General features: G+C 39.9%; 2 protein-coding genes and 1 long non-coding RNA gene across 15 annotated transcripts in view; 1 reads left to right on the top strand and 2 right to left on the bottom strand.

The window, feature by feature from the left end:
• The window catches only part of LOC115592441 (probable E3 ubiquitin-protein ligase HERC1), a 41,895-nt gene extending 39,743 nt beyond the window's left edge, over positions 1–2,152 (bottom strand). For 11 of the 13 annotated variants that reach the window (XM_030435150.1, XM_030435154.1, XM_030435156.1 and 8 more), the window contains exon 1: positions 2,015–2,152. The gene's annotated coding sequence lies outside the window, so the exon portion shown is untranslated. The other 2 variants (XM_030435151.1, XM_030435152.1) reach the window with 2 other exon arrangements.
• On the top strand, positions 1,507–6,966 carry esm1 (endothelial cell-specific molecule 1). The gene is made up of 4 exons (XM_030435164.1): positions 1,507–1,953; positions 5,301–5,728; positions 6,115–6,258; positions 6,363–6,966. Exons 1-4 carry the CDS (start codon positions 1,928–1,930, stop codon positions 6,455–6,457), a joined length of 693 nt encoding a protein of 230 aa, XP_030291024.1. The 5' UTR covers positions 1,507–1,927; the 3' UTR covers positions 6,458–6,966.
• Positions 4,458–5,311, bottom strand: LOC115592443 (uncharacterized). The gene is made up of 2 exons (XR_003986146.1): positions 4,996–5,311; positions 4,458–4,752 (listed from the first exon to the last, which is right to left on the bottom strand). It is a non-coding gene; the product is annotated as an uncharacterized LOC115592443 (long non-coding RNA).
• Positions 6,967–17,227: the final 10,261 nt, after the last annotated feature.

Raw genomic sequence — 17,227 nt, 5'->3', positions numbered from 1 at the left:
ACACAGCAAAAAATCTAATTTAAGAGAAAAATATTAAATAACCATGCGCACTTATCACCTCTGTGTTAATAGATTTATTAAACAAGGTCAAAAAGACCTTTTCTTAGACACGCTGTCTTCTATTTTAAGACTGTACAACATGATGTCTTGAGAAAGGTCTTTGTGACAGAAACGTTGACATTTTTTAATAAATCTATCAACACAGGTTTAAAGTGTGGCCTGGAATTTGTCACAGTTGTCACAATACAGGTGGCTGGTTACTGTAATCAGCCCAAGTAAGTGTAGTGTTTTTGATTTGATTTACAATCACTGAGAAGACTGTGATGCAGTCTTCACAAAAAATAACTATTAAAATCATAATGGTGTGACATCTGATGGGGTCTCAACCAAACACACATGTTTTCTTACATCTGGAGAACAAGATTTGCAGACCAGCTCATATCTGCAGTACTACAACACCTCATTATCATGCTGTTTAAAAGGGATGGCATGAAAATTATATCGCAATATTAATAGGCTACATCCCGACATTTTATAAATCCCCTCAAAAACACTCCATTAATGCTACAACTGGGAGACAAATACCCTCTCTGCTGTGAGGACAGGGGTGACAATTAATTTTTTTCACAAATCATTAACACAATGACAGATAAATAGTCATTAGTAATGTGGATATAATGACTAAGTGGGTAAGGACAAGCACTACAACATGCAGAACAGACTGGTAAATTCAGAAAATGACATCGCTTTACCGTAATGCAGCCTTTAAAACCAGGAAAAAACACAAATCAACGTTAACCAAAATCTAAGACAATATATAGTCTCATATCACGATTACGATATTATATCTTTGTATTGCCAAGCCCTAGCATTTAGCCATATTGCAATATTTATCATATATCAATCAATCGTGCAGACCTGGTATCACAAGTTCTTATCGGTTAATTAAATAACGATCATTTATGTGGCCAAGATTTTTTTCTTTGATGGAATACAGCTGGCCTGAGTCTAGAGGACAATGAGAAGCTCGGCTGTTGGGGAGGACCTATCTGCCATCCTGCTTCAACTTGACGTAAGCCAAGTCAAGGTGTTTCAAGCACCTGGGGGTCCCTTTGTTGGCTCTCTGATGGGAGGGGGGCCCCTGAGGCTACATCTCCCATGGGTGCCATCCAAAACTGAGCTGGAGGAACTCGCCGGGCCACAGGACGCTTTATGTTGCCACAACAACACTCCACCACAATAAGCAGGCAGACAATGGATGCACACAGCAGATGACTGTTGAATAAATGAGTTATCTGCTCATGTCAGTACTGACCTGGTGATATTAAATGGCTGTGTATGTGTCTTAATACGAGCTGCATAATGTCTGACAGCTTAACGTTAGTTATCTTGAGCTGCAGAAGGAAGAAGAAGGCAGTGAGCTACCGTCAGACCGTTACAGACCACCGACAATGTCATGTTGTCAGAAGTTAGACATTGACTTGGACATTCAAGCTAACGACGTTAACCGACAGGGTAATTGAATTAAAAGACACAATAAACGACATTATCCGGCCGTGCTATCCGTCTTCTTACTAGAAAAGCGTCTGTCAACATTTCGTAGCATTAACGTTGATGTGGTTTTTCCTCTCAGACGTTAGAAAAACGTTAGCGAATTCTAACCATTGAAGCCGTTAAGCTACGCAGACATAAACAGCCAGATATGTGAATTTAAAACACAGTCTCCGCCGTGTCATTCACAAACACCGGTAATATTATTCTGCATCTGCGGTGACAGCTGAGCTAACGCTGGCTGCAGTGCAGTTGCTAGTCTGCTTCCATGGCTGTCAAAAAACCCGACCAAGCCCCTCCGCTTGTCGGCTGACAGCTCTCAGCAAAACACTCCCGCGGCTCGTCGGCGTCGAGTCGATACGTTCAGGTGAATATCATGAAGATAACACAGACGGCAGACTGGTAAGTTACCTTGGCTCTAAAAAAAAAAAAAAACAACCCGCAGATAAATGGTTTGCGTTACCTGTCCCGTCCCAGTGAGGTCTCCCTTGGACGTGAATATCATATCAACCTTCTCCTCTTTCCTCTTCTTCTTCGTCGGGTTTACGTTCTCGTCACTGCTGGCAGCCGGTGCCGCCATCTTGTGTCCAGGAGTGGTGGCTGTCATGTTTTGTTTTTTTGTGTTTTTAGTCATATATCTTTTATTTTTCTTCTATTTTCAGATTGAACGCAGTCTAGTGTGTGTTTACTGTTTTGCAAATAACCAGAGAGTAACACAGAATCTAAAAGCTTCTCTTTTTTTATTGATATTAAGTGCTTCTGCACAGAATACAGGAACAGAACAGGCCAGGCTATTTAAAGGGGTATTCCACTTATTCTGCACACGGCTGAGATACTTTGATACCACTCAGCTCGTGAAAAAAAATATGCTTAAAGTGATAGTTCAGGTCTCTTGATATGGGGTTGTATGAGGTTCTAATACCTGCAGTAGATGACGGTCAGGAGAGCTGACGGTCATCCACTGCAGGTAACACACTCACCAGGGATAAGTACCTCATAAACTATCCTTTAAATGTCCTCTGTGGCCGCAGAGAGAGCATTGCATTGTGGGAAATGTAGGACATAGTTGTTTTTTTACCTAAGAGTCTGTGGAGAAGCAGCGTACTAGCAGCAATACATATTTTAGCCACCTAAAATATCTTCTTCAGTGTACTCTATGTTTTAACATTTTTGGCGAATTATGTTGCCGTCAGACAGCCTTTTGCTTTGACACTGCATTCTGCTTGTGTCAAAACAGAAGTTCAAGTAAAGTTGAGCTAAAAACATAGTGTACACTTAAACATATACACATATATTAGGTAGACGTACATGTGGCTAAAATACACATTGTTGCTGGTACAGTTTCAGCTGTATAAAGCTTCCTCCCAGTGCAACACACTGCTTCTCCACACAAGAAGAGAGTTGACGGTCATCTACTGCAGGTAACAAACTCACAAGGGATAAGTGTCAACCCCACATTGAAAGACCTGAACTATCCCTTTAATGTCCTCTGTGGCTTTGGAGGGAGCAGTGCATTGTGGGAAATGTAGGACCCAGTGTTTTTTTAACCTAAAAGACAGAAAATGTCAGCCTCTTCTACTTAGATCTTGATTATTTCAAAGAAGATCTTCTGATAGTCCCAACTCTAGAACTACAATGCTCGATTTTTTTTAATTCCCACTATAGCAGCTCCAATTTGGTGTCATTTGTAGCCAGTTTGTGTGTTTTATTTAGGCCTGCTTGTCAATTTTATGCCTTATATTTTTGACGCATAACCTTATCAGTTCATTGGGAAAAGATGTAGAACATCTTTACTTGTCTTTGAAGTGACAACATTTTAAAAAGGAAGACAACAAATAAAAAAAACATCAACACCAATACAGGACAGACTTCTCTCAGAAACTTTAAACACTCCGGAAACTAATGGTTGGTTGAAATGTGGTCACACGTTACACGAGCCCTGGTGCAATTTGCAAGCTTTTGTGAGGAAGTGCCCTTTATGGTGTCGTTCAAGTCAGTATAGGTGATTTGAGAGGGGTAACAGGTAATGCAATCCCTCTTGTGGGCAAATGACCAGAATGCTTCCTTCTTAACCTGCATCCCCTTTTCTTGTAGCCAGATATGTTAGTCTAGACTGCTTTAGTCATTGAAGGGGCTCTATGGAACTTTCTGTGTTGTGGAAGCCAGTCATTTGTTATGTTAGCAGACTTGTGCATAAAGCCAGATCTGTTGGACTGTTGCAGGAAATCCGACACGTGTCCTTCACAGAGAAATTCACCATGTGGCAGCATTAAACAACTTTAACAAATCTACAGAAGGGGTTGTAGCAACCGAGACAGACAGAGGAGGTCTCATGTTTCACCTCATGTTTCAATCCGCTCACATATGGTCGATAAAAAAGTTATTAACACATGTTGAATACTACAAATTGTTACATTGAGCCCCTTTGAATTCTTTATCTGACTGAGGTTTGTGCAAGTTAGAATCTATGGCCCATGGCTCCAAATATCATTAACTGGGATGTGTATTGATCAATTCATGGCGCTGTCTGTGGTGCTGAAGTAGCAGACGGATTTATAATCCATCCTTGTAGTCGCGGAGGAGTGGGAGGATTGTAGAGACACACTGCTGCCTCTAGTGTTCCCTCTGTCTCTTTAGTTTCTGCTGCATACAATACACCCCCAAACCAGGCCCAAGTGCAAATCACTTACAGGTAGAGAGCCTACCAAGACTGCACAATTAATCCAATTATAGTCAAATCACAAGAAACTGCAGGTTCTTGGTGATAGCAGGTGTGACAGCTGCAGAGATGTCCTAGCCTCCATATATATATATATATATATATATAGATATATATATAGATAGATAGATAGATATATATATATATGCAATGCTAAAATAAAACAAAAATAAAAAAAGGAACATCATCATGATTTAAATTGGGGGTTTATTTTAGTGAAAATTGAAATTGTGACACAAAAATAATCATTCACATCTTTTGTCAACCATACGGCCGCACAATACTGTCAGAATACTTATGATGATATGATTTTTGGTTTAGTATATTGTGCAGCCCAGTGCCTGCTCCATCCTGGAGAAGAAAATATGATGAAATGTGCTGATCCAGTGCAGGAAACGTGACGCAGGGCCCTCTGTGTGGCCCCTCCACTGTGATAGAGTAGGCCTCTTTTCCTCTTTGCCCCTCAGACAGCTTGAGTCCTTCTTGTTAAAAAAAACAAAAAAAAACAAGTTTAATCATATGATAAAAGACTCATTGCGACTTTTGAGATGTTACATCAAATAATTAATTTCCCTTTAAAACATTACATAACCTTAATTCAAGAAAATGACCTCTTTCATTTTAACGTTTTTATTTGTATGATTCAGTTGAAACTGGCTGATCTTTTATCGTGTTATATCGTCAATAAGACTTCCAGTCATGGGACATTGTGAAAACATCCTCACATAAAACCCTTCAAAGCTGAGCCAGTCACGACAGAGCCGCTGGTTTTAGGGGGTTCCGTCACTGCCGAACACAAAAACAAACCAAAGATAACTTATGACATCAGGTCACACGAATTTCAATTCCTGGATGGCGGTCCAGAGTAAATCCCACTTCCAAGCCGGATCTCTAAAAAAGGGGCCTGACTGACAAAAAAAAAAAAAAAAAAAAAGGACGACAACACCGGAATGAGGAAATTGACGAGGGCAAGTCATGTGCAAAACAAAGTTGTTCATCCCTGATAACCATACAACCTGATGAACCGCAGGTCACTCCACTCAAGTCCTCCAGAGGTGCTCCGCTTCTCCGGCTCTCCCCCGAAAAAGAATCCGAGCGAGCCGACAGCCAGCCTTCCAGCCTGCGGCCCCCCTCCAGACCGCATCCCAGTCATGTCTCTTCTCCTCATCACTGTGCTGTCCTCACTTCTGGTGCGGGATGCCGAGGCGTGGGGCGCCAATGTCAAGTACGCGGTGAACTGCCCGGACAGATGCAACACGGAGCGGTGCGGCGGGACGCAGCGCTGCGCACGGACCGTCCTGGACGACTGCGGCTGTTGTCAGGTCTGTGCGGCGGGCAGAGGGGAGCACTGCTACCGCACCGTGTCGGGGATGCACGGGGTGAAGTGCGGACCGGGCTTATTCTGCGAGTTCTACAAGGACGAGGACGATTACGGGGACGAATACGGGATCTGCAAAGGTGCGTTCACATGCAACATTCAGATCCGCCTGTGGTGGGCTGTTTCTGCCCGTGGGCTGCATTCTGACTATCTGATGCCCTGCTGCACCAAAGGCAGCATGTTATCACAGTGTTTTAGGGTGTGTTTATTGAACTATCACATCAGATAGCAGTTGCATCATTGCCATGGAAGTAAGTGTTTAAGAGGCGCATGAGCAGATGTGTGCATCATGATTTAACTCGATGATTAGATCATTAGATGCTTGGGTTTTTCATCAGTTTGCTTTTTTTTGTGTCTATTTGTCACATGTCTCTTGATCACTGTGATTTGGGGCCCATACCAGATCCAGTCATTCCCCCCTGTCTTTGCTCAGACTACTCTAAATGAATGTTTTCTCTCTTTACAGACTGCCTGTACGGGACCTACGGGGTCGAGTGCCGCAAGACGTGCAACTGCAAAGGTGGCATCTGTGACAGGGAGACGGGAGCCTGCCTCACCCTCAAATTCTTCGCCAAGATCGCCAGCAACCTCAAGAATGAGCCGCAAGCAGGTAAACACCACCGTGAAGATTGCTCAGTGCTGGTGTCATCAGTCAGATGTCCTCCCAAATCAAGTGATTGAGATAAATTGAGTCATTCCTCTTTGTGTTTCCAGGGGTCGAGGTGGGCTCAGGAGAGGTCAGCACCGCCCAGAGCACGGACCCACACACAGACAGATCCACGGCTCCGAAGAGGCTCATCCCTCGCTGACAGGCGCTGACCAGGCTGAACCTCTTCAGTGTAAATGTAGCATTAACTTATAAAATGAACTGAAAGATATATTTTATTATGTTAAACGATGGAGAAACAAAAAAAACTTTTTTACGGCATTTGGAACGTTTATTTGGTCCTTCACCACCATCGTCGCCGTCTTTTCTAATGAAATATGCAGACTATGATATTCTTTCCAGATTCTCTCTGTCTCTGTTTATCTGTTTATACAGTAAGTTAGTTAAAATGATCCCGCAGTCTGTTCCCATTCGCTCATTAAGTGTGCCTTCATGCATTATCGTGGAGAAAATGAGAGTTAATGTCACGTCGAAAGGGCCTTGCATTTATTTTCAAACTGGATACAGCAATATTTTTCATTGATTCAGTTTTTTTCCATATGGATATTTTATTTGTACTGTAAAGATGTAAAGCCCACTTGGGAAAATATCATGTATATGACACCAGCCAATGTAAAGAATGCTCTTTAATTAAACCAAAGTTATCACTGACTTTTGTCATTTGATTTTCGCTGCCTAATTATCTATGAATGTAATTAGCAATGCACCATTTGATACAGATACTGCAGTATTTAAAAAAAAAAAAAAAAACCTAAGAAAACGCTGTTGAATGGTTTTATAATGTGGTCATTAATAATAACGAATGACTGTTGGCAGTTGAAGGTAAATGTTAATGGATTCTGGAATAAGTGTAGCGCACAGAAGATGATGTCCATAAATGCCATTCAGTCGATTGTGTGACCTACATCTCTCTGCATAACTCAAAAAGTATATGAGCTGCGAGATTAAAGACACAGAACAAATACAAACATCACCTGCTAATGTGCAAATTATTGAGAAAAGTGGGAAAAACTCCTTTTAAACCTGCAAAAACTGAACTTTTCACAGACAGAAGACATGAAAAGTGAGTCAAAAGAGAAATGAGACTTCTGGCAAAGCCACTCCAGCACTGTCTTCCCTTTGTACTTCAATGTATTGTTGTGTTACTGTAAACGTGAGTTCTCACATCAATCTGAGGATGTGTCTTTTGCTCAAGTTTCACGTGACCAGTGGTAAGCAGATAAAAAAAAAGTTTAAGATAATTTTTCATCTCACGAGGATACTCTTCTAGTTCTCCTATGCTTTTTCTATAAAGCCCCTTCACCATTAAGGCATGGTTGTATAAATGCTGTAGAGGCTGATGTCTATCAGACAGAGCTTCAAATCTCTGAAACACTTCATAATAACCAACCTTAATTACTGGTAAACGTATGGTTCATGTGATGATAATAATGTAAAAGAGTTATTTCACTGCTAACAGTCAGACGCTTCAAAAACCATTTATTGAACACTTGTAAAGTTAGTTATTTCCAATTTTACAATGCACGATGGCTGTTCATAAAGCATTTCACTGTTTGTTAAGAGTGAAATTACTATTCACTAAAGTTTAATCAACTATAAGTTACAAGTTATTTATAAGTTATTTAATCAACTATAAGTTATAAGTTATTTATCATCAGTGCTGGAAAAGTGAATGAATACACCAGGTGAGTGAGTAGAGAAGAACATCCCTGAGACTGGTGTCTTTGGTTGATCAATGGATAAAAATCAAATGCTGTCTGACTTTGAGTAAGAGCACAGAAGACTTTCATACAGTATTTCTACCAGGATGTGAAAGAAGAAGAAGAAGAAGAAGAAGAAGAAGAATCTTTATTTATCAAATACAATCATACAGTGGATAAAGTTTGTTGCATTCAAGCCCTCCCCAAGAGCAGCGGCCATCCAACGTACAGCTCGCGGATGGGGAAAAGAGACGTTGTTATTATCTGGATGGCATGAGCGGTATTTATTTATAGAGGACGAGGAAAGCATCTCTGAACAGTATAAAAGAAGTCAAGATAGACTGTCTTCTGCGTAGAAGGAATTCTGGTTTCCCATGATGATACGACATGAAATATCCAGACTGTGGAGCAGAAAGTGCTGAGAATCTTTCAGGCATCCTCGACTCTTCATACGCGGAACGCCCTACTTTCTCAGCTTCCACAAATGGGAAAGTAATCTTTGTTCCCATGCAGAAGACGTTTCTCAGAAATGGAAAAAAAAAAAAAAGCTTTTACCACATATAGCATCGAAGAGCTGAAGAGCGATGAGGATGTTTACTGGCTTTATGAAGGACATTGTTACTGATGGGAGAGTTGCAGCTTTGCCTATAAATCTGTCGCTAGTCATGATGAGAAAAGTCAGGAAAGAGAATGATTTTTAATTTTGAGCAACTGCATAAGCCCTTTTTCTTGAAAAAAAAAAATGCATATGAAATAATTCCCTTCCAACATTCCTTAAAGTCTTTCAACTTTTCTCTCAGCCCTGATGATTATAACTTGTACAGTAGAACTGAAATAAATCAACTCCCTGAGCAAGCAGACTGAAATTCTTCACATTTGTCAGTATCCAGTCGTATTTTACTGAAGAAAGCGCTTAGAAGTAGTGAAGTTTCACCAAGAGGAGGAAGACAGCCTTTAATTTATTCAAGTCTCAGATCCTTTGATTGTTGACCACTCTTTAAAATACAGTAATAAGGTTTACTGGGTGCTTTGAATCAAGTTTATTAATCACAGATACATGCAGTAATGAGTTCTGATCACCAAAAATCTTTCTGAGATACATCTATAATATTTTCTTCTTCTCTGAACATAAAAGTTTTATACATTTAAACACTGTCTTTATAGTCTGTAATTAGTTGAAGAATGGAATTGAATACTCTATATCATTGCAGTTTTGCAAATTATATCATTGCACATAAAAAAAAAAAATCAGGATTAAAGGGGCTCTGTGGATCATCTGTTCTGTTTTGGAAGTCGGTTGCAAGTTTATGTTGTTATCACCCATTTCAAAACTAACATCAGCTGCTGTTACTCTCTGTGAGCGTAGCGGAAACGAGCAGCTTGGGAACGTGCGTAGAGCCACATCAGTAGGACTGTCATCGAAAACCCGAGCCGTGTCCTTCACAAAGAGAATCCAAAGTCCGGCAGCATTGAACAACTCAAACGCATCGTCCACAGGCTTGTATGGCAACTGAGAGAGATAAGGAAGGTAAAATGTTGCCAATAAAAAAGCGATTAATACGTGTAAAATGTAATTTAAAAAAAAAATGTTGAAGAGAGCCCCTTTAAACCTCAGGTCATTCATCATCATTAACATCACAAGTGACCCCTTGATTACAGGAACATGAATTTTCTCCAGAGTCCTCTTGTAATACGTCACCCAGCAGCATTAGAATTAAAAGCACATTAAACATTTTGGCCCGAGTTGCAAAACGACCCCGTCCCTAGGGTTAAAAATATCTCTTATTAGCCTCACCTCTGACTCTAACGGGTACGACAAAATGTTTTCCAGTATTCAGCTTGTTTATTTCCTGCGCTTCCTGACACCTGTGAAAATGGCCCTTCTTCCTGTTGTTGTTGTGTCTACCCAGGACGGGAATTTAAAACGCGAGAGACACTCCAAAAGGAGTGGGAATCTATCAGTGACACACAAATGCCCTTGTTTGGAGGTGGAGGACGACGCTTCCTGTCCAGCTTTACTCAATTATTATTTAAATGAAAGCTCGACACCTAAACATCTATCAAACAATAGTGTGTCGGAGACAAACTTTGAAATAGGGTGATCTTTTCTGTACATATATAACAGATGAATATGAGTGAGAAAGTGTTATTCTATACTCATGATCCGTGTTATAATTTTAAGCAATTTCCCCCCCAAAAAAGGGAATTAAAGAGCTGAAATCAAAAAATTTTGCAAGGAAAATACCTTTTTTTTTGTTGTCGCTTTAAACCCTAAAATCTGTGTTTCAGCTGCATTATCAAACTTTGAGGTAATGTAGCTTGTTTCCCTTCCTCTCATTTGTTGTTTAACTTCAGTAAATATGAATTAAAAACACAACATTAAGGGATATTGATGTGCAACAAATCTTAATTTCCTGTTCTACGTCGCACTGCACGTTCACATCATTGTCACAAAGGGATGAAGGTCCCAGAAAATGACATGAATTCACTGGAGGGACGTATCGCCTCAGTCCAAGGACAAGGTGACACACACATGCACACACAAACAAACACACACACACACACACACACACACAGTGATACAGACAGGTATGGGAGGCAGTCTGTGCTCATAAGTGCTCGGGCCCGAAAGTTCCTCTCGTTCCCCTGAGAACCGACAGGCCGAGGCCTCGCAACCAAACAAAGGACCCTGGAAAATAACAGGAAAGCGTTGGTGAGAAATACCCTTTATCTGACTCCCTGAACACGTCACTGCCGCCTCCACAGAAACAAAGGTGCGTGAACGGAGTAGTAAATAACACTGATTTACTGCAAATAGATGTTCTGGTATTTACAGTTTGGCCCTGCCTCAACAGGTTGTTTATTGTAGCCGCGGAATGACAAGGCTCAATGGAGACAACACATAAACACTGTGGACAAGGAAATTAAGTGATGAGATTGATTACGCTGATAGCAGATATCCAAACTGAGGCCTGTGAAAAAGTAACAAGAAGCACTTTAACTCGCAGGCTTGTCGTGTCGCTTGATTTAAAAATGGGATACCATCTGATTAATTAATTGCTTGGCGCCTTTAAACCAGGGTTCCCACTCCTGTTTCTGTCTTTTTTTTTTTCGACGGAAGCATCGTGTAGTAAACTGGCAAAACAAGCGTCTGGAGCCTTGACCTCAGCGACCCGACAGACTTCTGACCCCCGGAGGGACTTTTTCTCGTCAATGTGACGCAAGGAGGAACATTTCCCAACAGGTTTGTTTTCACACCTCAGAATCACAGAGACTGTGAGGTGTGATTTATTTTTTTTTTCATCGTGCTTCAAAATGACTCCTCGGGTCTGTCTGCTTGTCTCTTGGACTCAGAAATGGTGTGAATATTTTATTTTACCACCACATCCTGCCCTTTGAAACATGTGCAAGATACTTTCAAAGAAAGTAACAAACCAACACCAATCTATTTGAGTGTACAATTTCATACCGGGATCATATAAATAAATAAATAAATAATTTCCCAGTCTGGGATCATTAAAGTAATTCTATCTATCTATCTATCTATCTATATCAGTATGATGCAATTTATGATTTTTGACACTATTTAGATCAAATATAATTTTAGAGGATGTTTTTGACAATCAGAAAGTATTGTCTTCTGGCAACTGGTGTCAGTAATGGTTAATAATATTAAGACATAAACATACAGCACATTTAAATCCATGCTAAAGTCATTAAATTAAGTCAGTAAATTGTAACGGGTTCATTACTTGAGTTGAATTGCGAAATGAAACACAGTTAAATGCTTTAAAGGCACAATATTCATTATTCATGGGAGAATTTCAGTTTAAAACTCTCAAAAAGTTAAAGCAACATTATGTAGAAATGAATATCAGAAATATCAAAAGTTTCTGAGTGCAACGCCACTGTCGTAAATACAATTCCCAGCTCTGTAACAGTTTGTCAGATGTAATGTAGATGCTGACTACAAACAAAACTCATTACGTCACAACAACATAATGTGTTGAAACATGTAGGTTTAAGTAAACATATGTGTAACACTGATCCGACACTCCCTCTGAAGTTACATAGTGCAGAAACAAGTGATGTAGGGCGGAGTGGCTGAGACACTATTCACTCTATAACAAGACATTGAACCATCAGCATGATTCTGAAACTGTTATTTCAGTGTAGTAACATTACATAAGATTGCTTTAAATATTCTTATTACATATTAAATAGTATTATCATTATTATTCTACAATATGTTAAATAAAGAGTCACATTTAATGCAATGTTTTTCTATCATGTTGAGCCAATCTATATAAACTAGATGTGTGATTTATTACAGGAGACACAATAACACATTTCAGTTGCATTACTATTGTGTGTAATACTTGCATAACACATTATTTTATGTAGAAGTTCCCCCAAAGTGTATATGTCATTATTGAATAAAAACACAAGGTTAATGTATAAGTTTACATTAATTTATTTCTAATCATACTAAGCTTATTTGATTTATTCACATTAACTCAACATGACTTTGTATTAAATGTGACACAAACATTAATCGTGTGTACTAGAATTAGACGTGAAACACTTTAAAGGCAAAATTATTAAGGCAAATTATTTATTGAGTGCTGGAAGGTTCACTTATAATTCAGAGAATGGTTTTTTTAGCACTTGCAAACAACATTAATAATATTCATACATGTGATTTATAGATTCAACAAAATTCCTTTTGGCGCTGTGACATTTGTAATACGGTGAATTCGTGCAGAGAAGGTTACAAATCATTTTTGAGTGCCCCTTTCTGCAGCGACACATGGACCTCTGGTGGCTCCCTGATGGTAGTGTATCATAAAGGTATTTTGCATTCATCTGCCAATCAGTTTGTCTTGAAGCTCTATAAATACTGAAATATGAGATTTGACTTTGATTGTCTTAATTATGTCTGTCTATTTAAAAAAAAATAAGTCAGATAAGAATTCAACAGTATTGACACAATATCACTTATAATCCACTGTCATGGCACCATAGGCCTACATGAAATATAATCATTTGCTTTAAATGAAATATTTATATTGTGAATATAAATGTACAGCTGAACTTTGAAGATAAACAGGTATATTAAGAAACAAACTTTATAATTGAGAAGTTTAAGAAGTCACCACCAGAGAGCGACGTTGCATCGAGAAAAAGAATCATCTGTGGCGTGAAGGAAATCTTTGTATGGCAGTCTCTATCTAGAAGAGATCTTCTTTATCAATACCTGATGGAACATTAGATTATTTCAGCAACAAAGGAAATACTTTTAAAAAGGTCGAAATGAAACACTGAAAATACAGAATTCTTATCAAGCCAATATATAAATGTTTATAGATAATCAGTGTTTGGGTACATATAGAGGTTAACGTATGTGTGCAGTTAATGGAAGTTATGGTTAACACATTTTTAGTTTGAAACAGAAGGGATGCAAGAAAAGTTCCTCAGGACAGAGGACATGTCTTTGTCTTGGTTTGAGTGTTTGTGTTGACCTTTCGTAACGGCAGTCAGCATATGTTAAGAAAAGCAGACGTGACCTAGCTTTTACTTTTTCTTTCTGTCCCCGCTGAGGCAGAGATGTGTTCAAAAACAACGTTACACGGTGACTTTGACCTTGACAAACATCACGGTGTACTCCCTCAGGCTCGGTCATCATCTTGACGTCGCTGACCTCTCTCTTCTAAACTGAAACTTTATATGTGACCTACAAACTTGGTTGGAGTCACATGCAAAGGTTCCCACTCAGACCACTGACTGTATAAGACATGAGCAGCGTACAGAGAAGTCATAATGTATGTAAGCTTATGAAAAAACGATCCAACTTATTATTACAGTTTCCAAATCAGTTTAATCTCAATTTCTAGTTTTAAATCTTCGTCAATTGAACATGAAGATCCACCTTGTCAGCCAGATATGGTCAATTCTGCATCCAAAAAAACAAGATGGCGACATCAAGCACAAACACAATGGGTGACATCATGTTGGGATTACACTGGACCCACAATCAAACCGGGTGGATGGTTGGTGCTTAAAACCTCTCGGCCACTAGGAGGTCTCTAACTTTAGGTTTTTGTCCTCTACTTTGAGTTCTGCAGGTGACGGTCAGTCACCCCTTTTAAACCTGCAATAACAGATTTAAGCCACTTGGGTGCATCAGAGATCATTTGTTAACACAACATGTCATCGTCACCTAATTAAAGCTGATATGACAACTTATGGAGAAACGTAATCATTCATTTTCTTTAGTCGTGTCTGTGTCCACCTGATGATTCCAAATCCAATATTCACTTTTTTTTTTGTCAGTTTTCGTTTCTAAACTTCTAAATACTTCCCCAGCTAGTCCCTTTGTCTTCACGATGTTTGGTTCTGATCAGGTAGAGTACAGGGGTTTTTAAGAACATTTTGATCAAATAACAGTTTGTTGAACACAAGTTGCAACCCTGAAGTCACTGAACATTGAGAAAGAGGCTATCAAGCTCCAAATGGTAGCACTAAAAGCGACCCTTTCTTCACATACAAGTGGTCTTTTGTTGATGTCAAAATATTGATTACAGACACTCTCAATACATTTCCTGTTTTTGCATCTAAACAGCCCCTTTTGTCCTTCGTCAGTGAGAGACCCTTTCTCTTTAAGATGGGACTTTTCTGCCTGAGTGCACACACCTGATTAGTATTACACCTGGAGTGAAGAGCACAACCCCTTTCACATTTCTTTCTTGTTGATATTCACTTGAGTTGAACAAAAGAAAATGGAGAGCAAGAAGCCTGTTGAGGTTTGTGTCAGGATGCAAGAAAGGAACTGAAGTCATTAGCAGACACTCGCCAACAGAGGTCACTGACTGATAGCACGACTCTGTTCAGCTAATCCTGTTTAATGACCACGGCGTACACTATAAATGGGCCATATATAGAACCTAGAGCCAAATGTGCAGACGAGCCAAGGTGCAAAAGTGGGTATTACATATTAATACAGCAATATAAAAAGCCCCCGTATCATAAAATCAAAGTAAATGAGTTCTAGTGTCAGCTCAGTCCACTGAGAAAGGCTTTTTGACTGTCTGCTGCAGGCTTCCAAAGATTTTCATTATCTCTCCAGAAGTCAGCGACGGTCCAAAACCTCTGACTGCGAGGCCATGAGAACAGCAAACCCATTGAGAACATTTTTATTCCCAGAGGCTTCCTCCATGAGGATTCATCCATTCTAATCCACGGAGCTATCTCCCACTATCAGATAAGGCCCCACAGAGTATCTCTGGGGAGGAGATGCAGCACAGTTTGTTTACAGATGGCCACGTCTTACGTCACAAGGTCACGGTGTTTCATGTTCAGCATTCCACGTACGGCAAATATAATAAACCATGCTGAAGGATGTCTGCGGACACATGGCTCAGAGCCGACTGTTGTTTAGTCCCTGCATTTCATTCAGTCTTTATCTAACCTAATAAGGCTTTTCATTTCACCTGGAAAACTCACCTTATGTGTGGAGGTGAGATTTAATTGGGTGAAATGTATTTTACCATTTTTCCACTGTTGACCTTGGAACAAAAATATCTATGCTCTCATGATGGGCATCAAAAAAGACTATAAATATAAAAATAGATATAATACATACATATGTTATCCGGCCTATGGGTACGTAATGATGTGTTAGACTCATTTTCAAACTTTCCCTTCATTTGGATCTTGATCTCGATCAACAAAAGTTAACGCAACCATTAACTTTCGTTGCAGTGGTATCACGCTAAAATAAGACAGATAAACACCTGGAAACAATACTCAAAACTGACTCTATATTAGTTTTTGCTACACAAGGTGTAAACATTACCATCCAACGCTATTGTGGCTGTTAATACGAACACAACTCACGGATCTGGGAACTGAATCCAATGCCAAAGTGCCTTAAACCTGCACTCTTTCTAATGGCCAGCAGGGGGCGACTCCACTGGTTTCCCACATGACCGTTGATTGTATGCATGTGTATGAAAAATGCAATTGCTTCTTTATGTTTTCAATTGCTGGACTCGAGTCTATTTCAACACAACATGATGTTCATTCAGTCAGTTACGGTAGAGTAGGCTGCAGACTTTAGAGTGTGGCTAACTTGTGATTGACAAGACGATACCGCGGTTTGTCCTCAGTCAGATCTGATAAGGATATCCTCCCCAGCTCCGACCTCCTGTCAAATATGGTTGACACTTGCTCACAAAACACACCACCATCCGCTGTGATGAGGTGTCACAAATGAACAGTGGTTTGTTTCCTGAAAAGCCGACGTGGTTGCTGAACCACTTGTCTAGATGGCTTGAAAGATTGTGCTTTAGCAAATGTCACACACTTGATTGCTGCAGCTGCAAATGTGCCATCAATGCAACGTGCCCTGTAAGAACCCCATCAGGTCCGGCACTACAGAACCAGTTAAGCAGAGAAAGTGGATTTGAATGAACAGTGACAGTGTGGAGCTTTGGACAGATTCATGTACTGCTGCTGCCTCTTTGATCAATCATTTGACAGATGTTAATTGAAGCTCCAGATGTGACAGTGACCTCATTCTTACCCCGGTCTTGCCTATACATCAAACAGATCAATAGGTAATGTGTTCGGCCCGAGCCTGCACCTCGGCCTCCAACACCTCAATAACCCAGGATCATGTTTGTTTACACCTCACCTCCTCCAGCAGCAGTGAAACTCCTCCTCCACCTTACTCCTTTAGAGTCACATACACACTCTGTTCCGGTCAGATTTGCTCCCAGTCCTGTTGATTTGATTTTGAGGAAGTAATTATTGTTGACACATCAGCCACCTCCCACATAGATTGGAATTTCCCTCCCTCGTTCCTAATGAGGACATTACCAGTGGATGTGGTGGCGGACACGTGCCAGGGATCCATTACGATCGGTGAGAAAGGTTCTGTAGCTGTGTTGTGCCGAAATGGAAGCATGCACGGTGCCATTTCAGTATACTATAGAGAGGGAAATAGCACTTTTTTTTGGTAGTGATTATTTGGATTCTCAAGACACTTTTTTGCCTTGTTTTTGATATCAAAGGTCTTTAATCATACATAAAAATCCCTTAGCCCTTAGTAAATTTGAGTTCTGCGTGAACTCTAAGCAGATTTTGAAGCTCTTATCAATCAAATATAATCACTGAAAGATATAGTATGTAAGAATTCTGTATTCTGATGT

The sequence above is a fragment of the Sparus aurata genome, chromosome 12 (assembly GCF_900880675.1).
Source record: "Sparus aurata chromosome 12, fSpaAur1.1, whole genome shotgun sequence".
NCBI classification, from domain to species: domain Eukaryota; kingdom Metazoa; phylum Chordata; class Actinopteri; order Spariformes; family Sparidae; genus Sparus; species Sparus aurata.
The sequence above is the reverse complement of the archived record's forward strand: the minus strand, read 5'-3'. Positions and strand labels throughout refer to the sequence as shown.

Excerpts from the sequence above, each read along its gene's own strand:
- esm1 (XM_030435164.1), top strand. The coding sequence starts at position 1,928 with ATGAAGATAACACAGACGGCAGACTG. Across the intron at positions 5,729-6,114 it reads CGAATACGGGATCTGCAAAG|ACTGCCTGTACGGGACCTAC; the intron begins GTGCGTTCACAT and ends CTCTCTTTACAG. Across the intron at positions 6,259-6,362 it reads CAAGAATGAGCCGCAAGCAG|GGGTCGAGGTGGGCTCAGGA; the intron begins GTAAACACCACC and ends TTGTGTTTCCAG.